The 17,332-nt window shown below is 44.1% G+C and overlaps 1 protein-coding gene and 1 long non-coding RNA gene across 2 annotated transcripts in view; both read right to left on the bottom strand.

Annotated features, from left to right (window-relative positions):
* Positions 1-12,773, bottom strand: part of LOC135500787 (mucin-2-like) — a gene marked incomplete at its 5' end in the record, with an annotated part of 43,804 nt that extends 31,031 nt beyond the window's left edge. The window contains 4 exons of the mRNA XM_064792438.1: positions 471-3,389; positions 11,060-11,285; positions 11,938-12,170; positions 12,545-12,773. Coding sequence (XP_064648508.1) covers positions 471-3,389; positions 11,060-11,285; positions 11,938-12,170; positions 12,545-12,773 — 3,607 coding nt within the window. The remainder of the gene's footprint in view (positions 1-470; positions 3,390-11,059; positions 11,286-11,937; positions 12,171-12,544) is intronic.
* A 50-nt stretch (positions 12,774-12,823) lies between these two features.
* On the bottom strand, positions 12,824-14,171 carry LOC135500078 (uncharacterized). The gene is made up of 3 exons (XR_010449394.1): positions 14,002-14,171; positions 13,530-13,562; positions 12,824-12,991 (listed from the first exon to the last, which is right to left on the bottom strand). It is a non-coding gene; the product is annotated as an uncharacterized LOC135500078 (long non-coding RNA).
* Between the last annotated feature and the right edge of the window lie 3,161 nt (positions 14,172-17,332).

A 17,332-nucleotide genomic window follows, 5' to 3' on the forward strand; every position in this document is an offset into this window, starting at 1 on the left:
GGCGTCCCGAAGTCCAAGGACAAGAAGGAAAGGGTGTGGGCATTTGGCTCTAATTTCTGAAGTTCTTCGAAAGCTGCGTGTTTCATCATCAGAAGGTTTTTATGGCATTTTTGGAATATCAAGCCATGACTACGTCTTTTCTGAATCTATGATCAGGACCACATGCGAGGCTTTTGCTGTTCTCATTGCTGACATCGTCGTTTTACAGCAATCTTTCAGTTGGCTGCAGATGCCGTGATGATTTATTTTTTTTCTAAATTAGGAGGGGAAACTACCATGATAGTGCTCCCAATTTACCCCCAAAGTTGGAAACACGGGCAAATATTTGTTTAGCTTGGTCTGCAGTCGTTTTAAAGTGTGGATGCCCAAAGAACAACAAACTCTGTGGTTAGTGATGTGTGCAAACGCAGTCATGTTGGAGAAGTAAGCTAAGTGTAAACCAGCCTTTTGAACTGAAAAAGATGACTTACCGTTTTCTGTTGTCGTCGAGATGGGAGTTGTTCTTGTTGGTGTTACTGTCGGTGTGACCGATGGCGTTTCGGATGGGGTTTGTGTTGGTGTTTTCGATGGTGTTCCAGTTGATGATACCGATGGTGTTTCAGACGGCGTTGCCGATGGTGTTACCGATGGCGTTCCTGACGGTGTTCCAGATGGCGTCACAGAAGGAGTTGCAGTAATAGATGCTGTTACGGACGGTGTTACCGATGGTGTTTCAGATGGGGTGGCCGATGGTGTTATTGATGGCGTTGCAGATTGTGTTGCAGTAACCGATGGTGTCCCTGATGGCGTCGCTGAAGGTGTTCCAGATGGCGTAACAGATGGTGTTCCAGTCGATGATACTGATGGTGTTTCAGATGGCGTTGCCGATGATGTTATTGATGGCGTTGCAGATGGTGTCACAGATGGTGTTGCAGTAACCGATGGTGTCCCTGATGGTGTCACTGAAGGTGTTCCAGATGGCGTAACGGATGGTGTTCCAGTCGAGGACACCGATGGTGTTTCAGATGGCGTTGCTGATGGTGTTACTGATGGCGTTGCAGATGGCGTCACTGATGGTGTTGCAGTAACCGATGGTGTCCCTGTTGGCGTAACAGATGGTGTTCCAGTCGAGGACACCGATGGTGTTTCAGATGGCGTTACTGATGGTGTTACTGATGGCGTTGCAGATGGCGTCACTGATGGTGTTGCAGTAACCGATGGTGTCCCTGATGGCGTAACAGATGGTGTTACAGTCTGTGTTACTGTTGGTGTGACCGATGGCGTTTCGGATGGGGTATGTGTTGGTGTTTTCGATGGTGTTCCAGTTGATGATACCGATGGTGTTTCAGACGGCGTTGCCGATGCTGTTACTGATGGCGTTCCTGATGGTGTTCCAGATGGCGTCACAGAAGGAGTTTCAGTAATAGATGCTGTTACGGATGGTGTTACCGATGGTGTTTTAGATGGGGTGGCCGATGGTGTTATTGATGGCGTTGCAGATGGTGTTGCAGTAACCGATGGTGTCCCTGATGGCGTCGCTGAAGGTGTTCCAGATGGCGTAACAGATGGTGTTCCAGTCGATGATACTGATGGTGTTTCAGATGGCGTCGCCGATGGTGTTACTGATGGTGTTGCAGATGGTGTCACAGATGGTGTTGCAGTAACCGATGGTGTCCCTGATGGCGTCGCTGAAGGTGTTCCAGATGGCGTAACAGATGGTGTTCCAGTCGATGATACTGATGGTGTTTCAGATGGCGTCGCCGATGGTGTTACTGATGGTGTTGCAGATGGTGTCACAGATGGTGTTGCAGTAACCGATGGTGTCCCTGATGGCGTCGCTGAAGGTGTTCCAGATGGCGTAACAGATGGTGTTCCAGTCGATGATACTGATGGTGTTTCAGATGGCGTTGCTGATGGTGTTACTGACGGCGTTCCTGATGGTGTTCCAGATGGCGTCACAGATGGAGTTGCAGTAATAGATGCTGTTACGGATGGTGTTACCGATGGTGTTTCAGATGGGGTGGCCGATGGTGTTACTGATGGCGTTGCAGATGGCGTCACAGATGGTGTTGCAGTAACCGATGGTGTCCCTGATGGCGTCGCTGTAGGTGTTCCAGATGGCGTAACAGATGGTGTTCCAGTCGATGATACTGATGGTGTTTCAGATGGCGTTGCTGATGGTGTTACTGATGGTGTTTCAGATGGCGTTGCCGATGGTGTTACTGATGGAGTTGCAGATGGTGTTGCAGTAACCGATGGTGTTACTGATGGCGTTGCAGATGGTGTTGCAGTAAGCGATGGTGTCCCTGATGGCGTCGCTGAAGGTGTTCCAGATGGCGTAACAGATGGAGTTCCGGTCGATGATACCGATGGTGTTTCAGATGGGGTGGCCGATGGTGTTACTGATGGCGTTAAAGACGGTGTTGCAGTAAGCGATGGTGTCCCTGATGGCGTCGCTGAAGGTGTTCCAGATGGTGTAACGGATGGTGTTCCAGTCGATGATACCGATGGTGTTTCAGATGGCGTTGCTGATGGTGTTACTGATGGCGTTGCAGATGGCGTCAGAGATGGTGTTGCAGTAACCGATGGTGTCCCTGATGGCGTCGCTGAAGGTGTTCCAGATGGCGTAACAGATGGTGTTCCAGTAATAGATGCTGTTACGGATGGTGTTACCGATGGTGTTTCAGATGGGGTGGCCGATGGTGTTATTGATGGCGTTGCAGATGGTGTTGCAGTAACTGATGGTGTCCCTGATTGCGTCGCTGAAGGTGTTCCAGATGGCGTAACAGATGGTGTTCCAGTAATAGATGCTGTTACGGATGGTGTTTCAGATGGGGTGGCTGATGGTGTTATTGATGGCGTTGCAGATGGTGTTGCAGTAACCGATGGTGTCCCTGATGTCGTCACTGAAGGTGTTCCAGATGGTGTAACAGATGGTGTTCCAGTCAATGATACCGATGGAGTTTCAGATGGCGTTGCCGATGGTGTTACTGACGGCGTTCCTGATGGTGTTCCAGATGGCGTCACAGATGGAGTTGCAGTAATAGATGCTGTTACGGATTGTGTTACCGATGGTGTTTCAGATGGGGTGGCCGATGGTGTTATTGATGGCGTTGCAGATGGCGTTGCAGTAACCGATGGTGTCCCTGATGGCGTCGCTGAAGGTGTTCCCGATGGCGTAACAGATGGTGTTCCAGTCGATGATACTGATGGTGTTTCAGATGGCGTTGCTGATGGTGTTACTGATGGCGTTGCAGATGGAGTCACAGATGGTGTTGCAGTAACCGATGGTGTCCCTGATGGCGTCACTGAAGGTGTTCCAGATGGCGTTACAGTCTTTGTTACTGTTGGTGTTTCAGATGGGGTTGCTGATGGTGTTACTGATGGTGTTCCGGATGGAGTACTGGTTGCTGAAAATACGAAAGAAATGCAACGCTTAGATTAAACGAGAATAAATTTGTTTTATTATATCATGCCTACGTATCATGTTGAGGAGGCTTGATCAGTTTGCGCTGTATGCCCCTCCAAACACGCTGTGTGGATATAAGCTCGATATTAATTATAGCTTTTTGTAATGTTTTTATTTAAAAAAAACCCGTCTTTTCGGGAAAAAAATCGTACGTTGCAATTTCCACAAATAAAATCCGTTTGCTGAAGTGTCAGCAATAGTTGACTTTTTATCGTCTCTGATTCTTTACCAAAACTGCGGATATTTTTGGGATTTTCAGTATATCTATGCAGTAGAAAAACCGAAGGATCGCAAAATCTTTTTTAAAAAACTATGCTTTTAGGGAAGAGGGACAATGATGACCATGTATGTATTAACTGAACATATGCTGAACAATCTGGTTAGCCGGGCTGCCGATTGAAGTCAAGACTTGGTTCCTATCCATTGTCGAGAAAACTTCGTTGTGGCCGTCGCCTCAAGGTCATCAACCTCATATAAAAGCAGCGGGTAACTTAAGTTATTTCAAGTGTGTCACACATTATTCTGTTTCCGAGATTCGCTTCTCGTTATCAGAGTAGGAAATATCAGATTGGGTTGGGAATAGCTTCTGATGTAAAGAATGGCTGAGGGCAGCGGAAATTTCCTTATCTCGGACACTCCTATTTGTTTTTGAATGAGACAGTTAATGCGCTTTGTTTATATTCCCCATAGGTTCGAAAATGAATAATCATTAGCCAAAACGGTGGCTTTAGCCCAATCACTGCAATTATCACGCTTCTCAGTCTAGATGTCCGATCAAAGCAACAATTGTTTTATTCGTACGCGATCACGCTGATGCATGATTAGTTTTGGTTGTCGCAGTTAATATGACAAATGAAAGGGGTGACGGTGGTTACGTAATACGTTACCACCAGCGTTGGTGCCTGCCTGAACCACTGTTGATAGTAATCACAACGATTAGTTATGCATGAACGAAATCACGTTTAGATAAACTAATAAATACGGTGTCCGATTAAAGAATTAAAAAAATGTATACGCAAACATTAAGCAGTTGAATGGGTGTGAATCTGATGAAGGAATTGCAGGTAGTCGAAGTGAATTACCTGTTGAAGTAACAGATTGTGTAACCGATGGTGTTTCAGTAACTGATGGTGTTTCTGATGGAGTAAAGGATGGTGTTTCTGATGGAGTTACCGATGGTGTTTCTGATGGAGTAACGGATGGTGTTCCACTAACAGTTGGTGTTTCTGATGGAGTAACTGATGGTGTTACTGATGGAGTAGTGGAAGGTGTTTGAGTTACTGATTGAGTTACAGATGGTGTCACTGATGGAGTAACTGATGGTGTTTCTGATGGAGTCACGGTTGGTGTTCCAGATGGAGTAACTGATGGTGTCTCACTAACAGTCGGGGTCACTGATGGGGTAACAGATGGTGTTCCTGATGGTGTCACAGATGGCGTCCCAGTTGAGGTAACCGAGGGTGTTCCGGTTGCTGTTACTGATGGAGTAGCAGAAGGTGTTTGAGTTACGGATGGAGTTTCCGATGAAGTAACTGATGGTGTTCCTGATGGAGTCGTGGATGGTGTTCCAGATGGTGTAACTGATGGTGTTTCACTAACACTTGGTGTTACTGATGGAGTAACTGATGGTGTTCCTGATGGAGTCATGGATGGCGTTCCTGATGGTGTCACAGATGGCGTCCCAGATGAGGTAACCGAGGGTGTTCCGGATGCTGTTACTGATGGAGTAGCCGAAGGTGTTTGAGTTACTGATGGAGTTCCTGATGAAGTTACTGACGGTGTTTCCGATGGAGTAACCGATGGTGTTTCTGATGGAGTAGTGGATGGTGTTTCTGATGGGGTTATGGTTGGTGTTTCAGATGGTGTAACTGATGGAGTAACAGATGGTGTTCCTGATGGAGTAACGGATGGTGTTTCTGATGGAGTAGTGGATGGTGTTACTGATGGGGTTACAGATGGTGTTTCCGATGGAGTAACGGATGGTGTTACTGATGGAGTAGTGGAAGGTGTTTGAGTTACTGATTGAGTTACAGATGGTGTCACTGATTGAGTAACTGATGGTGTTTCTGATGGAGTCACGGTTGGTGTTCCAGATGGAGTAACTGATGGTGTCTCACTAACAGTTGGGGTCACTGATGGGGTAACAGATGGTGTTCCTGATGGTGTCACAGATGGCGTCCCAGTTGAGGTAACCGAGGGTGTTCCGGTTGCTGTTACTGATGGAGTAGCGGAAGGTGTTTGAGTTACTGATGGAGTTCCTGATGGAGTAACGGATGGTGTTTCTGATGGAGTAGTGGATGGTGTTACTGATGGGGTTACAGATGGTGTTTCTGATGGAGTAACGGATGGTGTTCCTGATGGAGTCGTGGATGGTGTTCCAGATGGAGTAACCGATGGTGTTTCTGATGGAGTTATGGTTGGTGTTTCAGATAGTGTAATTGATGGAGTAACAGATGGTGTTCCTGATGGAGTAACGGATGGTGTTTCTGATGGAGTAGTGGATGGTGTTACTGATGGGGTTACAGATGGTGTTTCTGATGGAGTAACGGATGGTGTTCCTGATGGAGTCGTGGATGGTGTTCCAGATGGTGTAACGGATGGTGTTCCTGATGGAGTAATGGATGGTGTTTCTGATGAAGTCGTGGATGGTGTTACTGATGAGGTTACAGATGGTGTTTCCGATGGAGTAACTGATGGTGTTCCTGATGGAGTCGTGGATGGTGTTCTAGATGGTGTAACTGATGGTGTTTCACTAACAGTTGGTGTTTCTGATGGAGTAACTGATGGTGTTTCTGTTGGAGTAACCGATGGTGTTTCTGATGGAGTAGTGGATGGTGTTACTGATGGGGTTACAGATGGTGTTTCCGATGGAGTAACTGATGGTGTTCCTGATGGAGTCGTGGATGGTGTTCTAGATGGTGTAACTGATGGTGTTTCACTAACAGTTGGTGTTTCTGATGGAGTAACTGATGGTGTTTCTGTTGGAGTAACCGATGGTGTTTCTGATGGAGTAGTGGATGCTGATACTGATGGAGTAGCAGAAGGTGTTTGAGTTACGGATGGTGTTCCTGATGGAGTTCCTGATGGTGTTTCTGATGGAGTAACCGATGGTGTTTCTGATGGAGTAGTGGATGGTGTTACTGATGGGGTTACAGATGGTGTTTCCGATGGTGTAACGGATGGTGTTGTTGATGGAGAAGCGGAAGGTGTTTGAGTTACTGATGGAGTTCCTGATGGAGTAGTGGATGGTGTTTCTGATGGGGTTATGGTTGGTGTTTCAGATGGTGTAACTGATGGAGTAACAGATGGTGTTCCTGATGGAGTAACGGATGGTGTTTCTGATGGAGTAGTGGATGGTGTTACTGATGGGGTTACAGATGGTGTTTCCGATGGAGTAACGGATGGTGTTACTGATGGAGTAGTGGAAGGTGTTTGAGTGACTGATTGAGTTACAGATGGTGTCACTGATTGAGTAACTGATGGTGTTTCTGATGGAGTCACGGTTGGTGTTCCAGATGGAGTAACTGATGGTGTCTCACTAACAGTTGGGGTCACTGATGGGGTAACAGATGGTGTTCCTGATGGTGTCACAGATGGCGTCCCAGTTGAGGTAACCGAGGGTGTTCCGGTTGCTGTTACCGATGGAGTAGCGGAAGGTGTTTGAGTTACTGATGGAGTTCCTGATGGAGTTACTGATGGTGTTTCCGATGGAGTAACCGATGGTGTTTCTGATGGAGTTATGGTTGGTGTTTCAGATAGTGTAATTGATGGAGTAACAGAGGGTGTTCCTGATGGAGTAACGGATGGTGTTTCTGATGGAGTAGTGGATGGTGTTACTGATGGGGTTACAGATGGTGTTTCTGATGGAGTAACGGATGGTGTTCCTGATGGAGTCGTGGATGGTGTTCCAGATGGTGTAACGGATGGTGTTCCTGATGGAGTAACGGATGGTGTTTTTGATGAAGTCGTGGATGGTGTTACTGATGAGGTTACAGATGGTGTTTCCGATGGAGTAACTGATGGTGTTCCTGATGGAGTCGTGGATGGTGTTCTAGATGGTGTAACTGATGGTGTTTCACTAACAGTTGGTGTTTCTGATGGAGTAACTGATGGTGTTTCTGTTGGAGTAACTGATGGTGTTTCTGTTGGAGTAACCGATGGTGTTTCTGATGGAGTAGTGGATGGTGTTACTGATGGGGTTACAGATGGTGTTTCCGATGGAGTAACTGATGGTGTTCCTGATGGAGTCGTGGATGGTGTTCTAGATGGTGTAACTGATGGTGTTTCACTAACAGTTGGTGTTTCTGATGGAGTAACTGATGGTGTTTCTGTTGAAGTAACCGATGGTGTTTCTGATGGAGTAGTGGATGCTGATACTGATGGAGTAGCAGAAGCTGTTTGAGTTACGGATGGAGTTCCTGATGGAGTTCCTGATGGTGTTTCTGATGGAGTAACCGATGGTGTTTCTGATGGAGTAGTGGATGGTGTTACTGATGGGGTTACAGATGGTGTTTCCGATGGTGTAACGGATGATGTTGTTGATGGAGTAGCGGAAGGTGTTTGAGTTACTGATGGAGTTCCTGATGGAGTTTCTGATGGTGTTTCTGATGGAGTTACGGTTGGTGTTTGAGATGGTGTAACTGATGGAGTAACAGATGGTGTTCCTGATGGAGTAACGGATGGTGTTTCTGATGGAGAAGTGGATGGTGTAACTGATGGTGTTTCTGATGGAGTCGCGGTTGGTGTTCCAGATGGTGTAACGGATGGTGTTTCACTAACAGTTGGTGTTTCTGATGGAGTAACTGATGGTGTTTCTGTTGGAGTAACGGATGGCGTTCCTGACGGAGTCGTGGATGGTGTTCCTGATGGTGTCACAGATGGCGTCCCAGATGAGGTAACCGAGGGTGTTCCGGATGCTGTTACTGATGGAGTAGAGGAAGGTGTTTGAGTTACTGATGGAGTTAAAGATGGTGTCACTGATGGAGTAATTGAGGGGGTTTCTGATGGAGTCACGGTTGGTGTTCGAGATGGAGTAACTGATGGTGTCTCACTAACAGTTGGGGTCACTGATGGGGTAACAGATGGCGTCCCAGATGAGGTAACCGAGGGTGTTCCGGTTGCTGTTACTGATAGAGTAGCAGAAGGTGTTTGAGTTACGGATGGAGTTCCTGATGGAGTTCCTGATGGTGTTTCTGATGGAGTTACGGTTGGTGTTTCAGATGGTGTAACTGATGGAGTAACAGATGGTGTTCCTGATGGAGTAACGGACGGTGTTCCTGATGGAGTTACTGATGGTGTTTCCGATGGAGTAGTGGAAGGTGTTTGAGTTGCTGATGGAGTAACAGATGGTGTTCCTGATGGAGTAGTGGATGGTGTAACAGATGGTGTTTCTGATGGAGTCGCGGTTGGTGTTCCAGATGGTGTAACGGATGGTGTTTCACTAACAGTTGTTGTTTCTGATGGAGTAACTGATGGTGTTTGTGTTGGAGTAACGGATGGCGTTCCTGACGGAGTCGTGGATGGTGTTCCTGATGGTGTCACAGATGGCGTCCTAGATGAGGTAACCGAGGGTGTTCCGGATGCTGTTACTGATGGAGTAGCGGAAGGTGTTTGAGTTACTGATGGAGTTACAGATGGTGTCACTGATGGAGTAATTGAGGGGGTTTCTGATGGAGTCACGGTTGGTGTTCGAGATGGAGTAACTGATGGTGTCTCACTAACAGTTGGGGTCACTGATGGGGTAACAGATGGCGTCCCAGATGAGGTAACCGAGGGTGTTCCGGTTGCTGTTACTGATGGAGTAGCAGAAGGTGTTTGAGTTACGGATGGAGTTCCTGATGGAGTTCCTGATGATGTTTCTGATGGAGTTACGGTTGGTGTTTCAGATGGTGTAACTGATGGAGTAACAGATAGTGTTCCTGATGGAGTAACAGATGGTGTTCCTGATGGAGTAGTGGATGGTGTAACAGATGGTGTTTCTGATGGAGTCGCGGTTGGTGTTCCAGATGATGTAACGGATGGTGTTTCACTAACAGTTGGTGTTTCTGATTGAGTAACTGAAGGTGTCACTGTTGGAGTAGCGGAAGGTGTTTGAGTTACCGATGGAGTTACAGATGGTGTCACTGATGGAGTAACTGATGGTGTTTCTGATGGAGTCGTGGATGGTGTTACTGATGGGGTTACTGATGGTGTTTCCGATGGAGTAACGGATGGTGTTCCTGATTGTGTAACTGTAGGGGTAACAGATGGTGTTCCTGATGGTGTCACAGATGGCGTCCCAGTTGAGGTAACCGAGGGTGTCGTTACTGATGGAGTAGCGGAAGGTGTTTGAGTTACTGATGGAGTTTCTGATGGAGTTACGGTTGGTGTTTCTGATGGAGTCACAGAAGGTGTTTCTGATGTAGTCACGGTTGGTGTTCCAGATGGTGTAACGGATGGTGTTTCACTAACAGTTGGTGTTTCTGATGGAGTAACAGATGGTGTTTTTGATGGAGTTGTGGATGGTGTTACAGATGGAGTAGTGGATTGTGTTACTGATGGTGTAACAGATGGAGTTATGGTTGATGTTTCTGATGGTGTAAATGATGGAGTAGCAGAAGATGTTACCGTTGATGTTTCTGATGGAGTTACGGTTGGTGTTCCAGATGGTGTATATGATGGTGTTTCACTGACAGATGGTGTTTCTGTTTGCGAGACGGATGGTGTTCCTGATGGTGTAGTGGATGATGTTACTGATGGAGTAGTGGATGGTGTTACTGATGGAGTAGCCGACGGTGTTACTGATTGGGTAACAGATGGTGTTTCTGATTGAGTAACGGAGGGTGATCCGGATGGAGTAGTTGATGGTGTTGCTGATGGTGTAGAAGACGGTGTTTCTGATGCGGTAACAGATGGTGTTCCTGATGGAGTAGCGGTTGGTGTTCCAGATGGGGTCACAGATGGTGTTCCTGATGGTGTCTCTGAGAGAGTTGATGATGGTGTTGATTGAGTTGATTTTGGTGTAGTTGATGGCGTTTGTGTAGTACCTAATGATGTAGCGCATGGTAAAGTGAATTAATATTTTTGAATAAAGAAGATAAATCAACCTAAGATAAGACACCTGTATCCATATTTCTCAGGAAACATTCCCTTATTTGGAGCATATGTAACAATCACTGACAGGAATACATCCCTGATCTCGCTTACTTATGCGACTAGTGTATGTGGGTGCTTTACATTTCAAGAGAACACTTCGAATCTTATACACACAGTATTGGTGAGTTTGGAAAAACTAACTTTTATTGCAAACAGTTCATTCTGAATAACAAATGATTATTCTCATCTAAAATTGGTCCAATACCAGCTAATAACGCGTCAAGGACCTGGTGCTTCATCGAAATTTGAAGTTGAATGAGAGAATTTGTAAAAGACAAAATGTGCAATAGTTTGTCTTCCAATTCTGTAAAGTACACATAGAATATATATCGTAACTTTGCTGTTGCAAGTTTTAATCATGTTGGTTACTGTGTTACGGCCATGTTTGTTTCAATTACTTGCTGGACAGACAAAAATGATGAATATAGACTGCGCCTGATTTTCATTAAGAAAACAACACAACACAAAATCACCTACCTGGGTGTTCGCAAGTGAATATCCTGACCCTTACGCTATATTTCTTATCACCAGGTTTCTTTGGATTAACAAAGACGTAACGGACTGCAGAAACGTTCTTCGGTCTATTCGACTCTTTAAAGACTTCCATCGTACCACCTTGAAAGTTCTCATTCTTTGGATTTGGTGCAGGGAGAGGCATAAACAATTCGCCACTAGTAACTGTCTTTAACTCCACAAGGTAGCCCTAAAAAAGAAATGTGGACACATTAACGATTGAGTTGGGGCTGGGTAATGTCCCATAATAAGAACTAAATAATATTACTAGATCCCTGCTTCTGATGGCATTTGACCCAATACGGAATACCGCTAAAAATGCACTTAACTCTCATCCAAAAGAGAATAGTTATTTTGTTTTTTGGGGGCTAAAAATGACAAAAAAGCTGGAAAATGAATGTTGGCCTACAAATTTATCAAATCATGGTTCACGGGTCTTTTGAAATAGTGGCAAGTATTCTGCTGCAAGGGCTGTTTTGGGTAGCCTTTTTTCTATCACTGAGATCAAGGTATTAAAGAGAAACCCCTGATTCCCCGTAAGTCCTAATTTGCAAATCGCGTTTCCTGACGGCACTAGATCCATCTCGATGTCCCAACAATTCCCCAACATGAATTGAACGGTGACGTATTTATTGGAACACTTGTAAATTGCGCTTTATAATATTTTTTCATGTCAAATATCTTCTGTCTGGTCGACTACAACATAATTTGTGTATTTACCCTCCATGTTTCGGAGAGCAGCAGGTGCTGTGTAAAATTTTAAAACCAATATCGTCCAGTTCGATAATTGTTCTTCAAGTACACTTTAAGTGATTCGTCTATACATTAGTGAATGAACTCACCTTAACATTGCCATCAACTTCAACACCGACCAATTCTTTTATCGGTTTGCCGCCCTTCGTGACATCTACTTCGATGTATGGTAGCTTCTCGGCAAATTCACTGACAACGTCACCTGTCCAAGGTGTGTCGCTGTCTGGTTTTGCTTTAGCCCCATCTTTATCACCACCTTGAGTCGTAAAATGATCATTTGGTGTTTCTACTGCTATCTCTGTGAGTTCTCCATCCTTACAGACTGAAATAATCAAAATGGAGGGAATCCTGTAAGTAATTTGGCAGTTTCAATTTTCTCGAGACCTGGTTGTTTGAAATTACAAATTTGAATGCCAGTTTTGTCTCTCCTTGTAGCCCAAATATTTTAAAATTAATCTAAGTGCTAATAATTCTAAACAATAACTAGTTACGAACTCTCCAACATATGCTATTACTGTGGGAATGCAGGCGTACAATGATGATAAAAAAAACCACTTTTCTCTCTAAAGAAGGCATTCGCAGGTAGACTACGAGCACTAACAAATTTAGGTGCTGCCGAGAACTTTTATGAAGATGGAAAGAAATAAGGTTCTTCCAGTGACCCTCTATGTAATAATAATTGGCAACCTGACTTACTGTGAGAAGTGGTTGTTGTTATTGTTGGTGTAGCAGTCCCTGTTCTTGTTGGAGTAGCTGTTTTTGTTGGCGTTACAGATGGAGTAACAGATGGTGTTCCTGATGGCGTAACGGATGGCGTTCCTGATGGAGTGCCAGATGGGGTTCCTGATGGTGTTACTGATGGTGTTTCACTAACAGATGGTGTTCCAGATGGAGTAACAGATGGTGTTCCAGATGGAGTAACAGATGGTGTTCCAGATGGAGTAACTGATGGTGTCTCACTAACAGTTGGGGTCACTGATGGAGTCGTGGATGGTGTTCCTGATGGTGTCAGAGATGGCGTCCCAGTTGAGGTAACCGAGGGTGTTCCGGATGCTGTTACTGATGGAGTAGCGGAAGGTGTTTGAGTTACTGATGGTGTTCCTGATGGAGTAACAGATGGTGTTCCAGTTGTGGTAACAGTTGCTGGAAATATATTAAAGACATGACAGCACAGACTTCAGACTTGGACGTCGAAACCGATTAGATATATTGCTCAATATTGTTTTAACCAACAATACTGTAGATAAGGGTGGCCGGCAGAGAGAAATCCCTCGAGCTATCCTTTATGCTGCTCATTCCAGAAGTTTCTTCTGGAAATGTAACCACATTTGCGCACCTTGCATCCATTACTTTCCCGCAATTATCACGCAGTAATGTGCATACATTGCATTCAGGAGGTAAAGGTACATGGTTGCTTGACCTTACTGCACGTTATAGTGTGCACATGCAGCGCAGTCATGCAGTAAAAGTACAGTATATTCACACAGCACCGATTCCAATGGATCCGGTATTTGCTTTTCGGCGGGCATTCAGGCAAACAGAATACTTGGTCCTCTTGGGCAACCTTTGCTTCATTCTTTCCACAGACATATTTTCCTCCCTTTAATCGCTTTGTGTTCTTCGCGCATTTAACAATTTAACAAACTTCCACACCGATTTTAAAACAAAAGGAATGGCTTACCCGTGATGGATGGTGTCACTGAGGTGGTGGTTGCTGCAAAAAATGAACAATGCGTAAACAAACGTTTAAATAAAAGGAGACTAAAAGTTATTGATAATATGGTATCCCAAAGCGCTTTGTGGAGGGAAAACTAGAAAAATTGCTATACAAGTATTCATTATTATTCATTGTAATCATCATTATATTAATACTATTACCTTCCTGGTCCTAGTGGCCAGCGTATTAGAAATTAATTTCTGTATTGACATCCAGGTCCACGGCCTAAATCAGGCTGTGGTGGAAAGTTCATTCCAAGCAACGAAAATCGTTGACATTTTGCGTAGAAATTAAGAGAAAAAAACTGATAAATTTCGATCGTTATTGTGCACTTGCAGATTTAATTCAAGAATAATCTGATAATGAAATTCGACACCAATTGACTTGGTAAACAGCATATTCCGTCAATACAAAATCTCCTGTCTCTTGAACTTACTATTCGCGCAGTCAGGTAAACATAGGTAGACATCCTCCTCCGCAACATTTCCTCCTTTGTTCCCTCTGACATACTTCCCCTTGGTTTTCTGAGAATTCGCCCTGCATCTACATGCTTTGCAACCTTCCACATCTATTTTTGGGCCGTTCAAGCTGGCAATGCTAACACAGCTCTCGGGATTGCACGTTGGGCAGTAGCATTGAGTTGTACAAGGTAGATACTCAGTTGTGGTAGGAGTGGTTTTGGTTCTCTCGTCAACGTGACCCCCTGAAACGGCCAGAGGCGTAAGTCCGTATGGATGATTGTTTCAGCATTTAGTTAGCCTATAGGTTAGCACAGTTATAGAATGGTTTATAGAACCTCGTGGCCTTGCATTAGCGAGGTTGCACACCTATCAGACTCGCACTTCAACTTCATCTTTGATCCGAGGTTTAATTGCAGTTTTCTAGTGATATAATTGATTTAATCTAAGCTACAAAACGTTTCACACTGCTAAATTTGGTTTACCTGTACACCAGATGTTGTGTCAGCCTCTCCGCTATGAGGCTACTGCCATAAAATTTGTGACCCGCTCTACCAAAACTAGGCGCTTGTCGCATCTGAACTTGACAGGTTGATACGGACTTGTTGTTCATTTCCCTATTGTAGACCTTTTGTGAAATGTGACCAAATCAGTTTGTAATAGATTTCACAAAAGGTCTACAATAGGGAAATGAACAACAAGTCCGTATCAACCTGTCAAGTTCAGATACGACAAGCGCCTAGTTTTGGTAGAGCGAGTCACATTTACCAATCCCTCATACTTACCTTTGCAAGTTTTCACCTTGACAATTAGATTGTAGTTCTCCTTTCCTGGTGTGGCCTTGAAAGTTATAGTCACCTTGTTTACATCACGAACTGATTCAGGAAATAATAACGTATTTGTTGGTGTTCCATCATCAATAAAGTCAGTTCCTGATTTATATGTTACCGTCTTGATCTGAAAACCCCAAATAGATGTTATGTATTATTATATTAGTACAATGGACAATCCAATGAATATAGGCCTACTGGTTACGGGCAACTACAGCAAATGTTCATTATGATGATGTGTCTGCAATATGATACATGTAGGTACAGCTCTGATACCATTTGCGGAATTCTATATTATTTAGTAGTGTAATCGTTTTTATTGGCCCTACCAGTAACGTACCTTTTTATCAGAGTTATCGAGCAGTTCTAACGTAACTTCCTTGACGTTCTTAAGTCCAAGCTCGATTCCCCGAACACTGAAGGTATACGTATCCGATTTGGATTTTATCATGAGATTATCATTAGGAGTTTCCGGCTTCCAACCTTCCTTCTCGATCAAATTCAAGTTTGCCTTTGTAACGCCAGTTGAGAGTTTTATGTCGACCAACCCCTCGAAAGCCACACCCAGGTCTCGAAGTGTCTCGTTAACGGGGCAAACTGTAAATTGAAATGTAATTAACGCATATATATATGTGATATAGCTAATATACATAATGAAGGTAACATTTAATTTTGTGGGTACCATGATGTAGCCAATAAATGATATTTTTCAATTATCTGCAGTGAAACCTGCACTGGAATTAGCTGTTGTACAGTAGTCTGGAAGATAATGTTGTAACTATACGCGAACATGATCGTTCAATTTCTTTTTAAGCCTCATCGGACAAATTATTGTTGCAAAGTGGGCATCTTATCTCTGCATACAACGCTTCAATTCGCCCTCCCTAGTCTTGTCTGAAGATGTTATCTGTATTTGAAGAAGATTTACCATGTTCTGGGGTCACCGTCGATACAGGAGCTAGAATGAAAGCAGTGATCAGATTAGAATATTAGCCTCTCATTACACTCAAATACCAAACCGAGTCCCCCAATTCTTGTGCGTAGAGATACGTTATATATAGAGCGACCTTCCGGCCTCACCGTACTGCAGCTGGTGGAGCTGGAGGTATTCCCCAAGTTCCCTTGTCAAGGATTTGGAGCTAAGAGAAACCGAAATATTCTGTACACCAGATTTACATTTACATGTTGTATTATCCTTGGAGGTGATACAATACAGATGATACAATAGAGCATTAACGAAAGCGGTGAGCACGTGTTTTAAAAGGTAAACAGAAAACTTTATCCAATGCGCATATGGCCAACACTAAATTGAACTGTTTTTCAACCTCAAAAACATTATATCAGACTAATTTCGTACGCAACATTTGATTGAATGACTTACTTGTGGTCGATACACAGTCGGCTGGCTTGACACAGCGGCCTTCTTTAAGGTCGTAACCGTCGGGACATATGAAGCCTGGACAACACCTCGTGACCTTGTTGACATCACAGGGCTTGTCACAGGTATCTTCGCATGAACACTTTGTAGAGCAGGCTGCAGTTAGGTAAATATTCCATTGAATAAGATGGAATAAAAAACAATGACTTGGCCATTTCTTTGGAAAGTTCATGTCGGGTTAAGGATCCTGATTACCAAATCCGTTTTGATGCTTATACTTATATCCTCTGGTGCAAATTAACAGGGATAGCTGCATATGTTTGTACTCAAGATGCTGAAAAGGAAGTTCCAAAAGGGGTAGAAAAGAAATGCAAATGGAAAAATGCTTACGTGTTGTAGTTGAAATGGTACCAGTTGGTGTGACTGTGATAGTGGCCGATGCTGTTGGTGTCGTTGTGATTGCAGAACACTCTGGTCTCGTGTCGTTCTTGCCTGGAAAGTACAACAGGTTGATAGCTTTCAATATTTCGTCAATGACAGACGTACACGATTTGTTTCAAAATTCTTTAGCGAATTTTACGGTAAAAAAACGAAACCCCTGCACCCTCACATCATCTTACAATACGCCCGCACTGCATTGGCGTTTCCTTATTTAGTAGGCCTTCTATTATAGTAGTATATTAGTATTGGCCTCTAACGACTATTTGATGCTGCTCCTCGAATCCTTGTTGCTTATCATCATGAAGTTAACTTACCGCATATTACACAGCAACATCCGGGTACATTGTCACACACTTCTCTTTCCCCCTGCAGAATTGAATTTTGGAATAGTGTTACAAGACCTACCATTGATAAGTTGTTCCTTGATCAGAACTATGCAGTTTTTATTGTCTCAGATAGATACTTGCTGCGTAAGCTGCTGGCATCTACCTGTATGATAGACTTCCAACATGGGGTTATAAATTTGTGATAGGGGCTGTTCGAGCGAACTTCGCTACTAGTGCTTCCCAACTAAACAGTAATGTAGGTCACTTTTTTAACCTTGGAAGACACCGATTTTGAATCGAGTTTTACAATAATCATTTTAGCTATAGGTTTACA

This window comes from Lineus longissimus, chromosome 16 (genome assembly GCF_910592395.1).
Source record: "Lineus longissimus chromosome 16, tnLinLong1.2, whole genome shotgun sequence".
Taxonomy (NCBI): Eukaryota; Metazoa; Nemertea; class Pilidiophora; order Heteronemertea; family Lineidae; genus Lineus; species Lineus longissimus.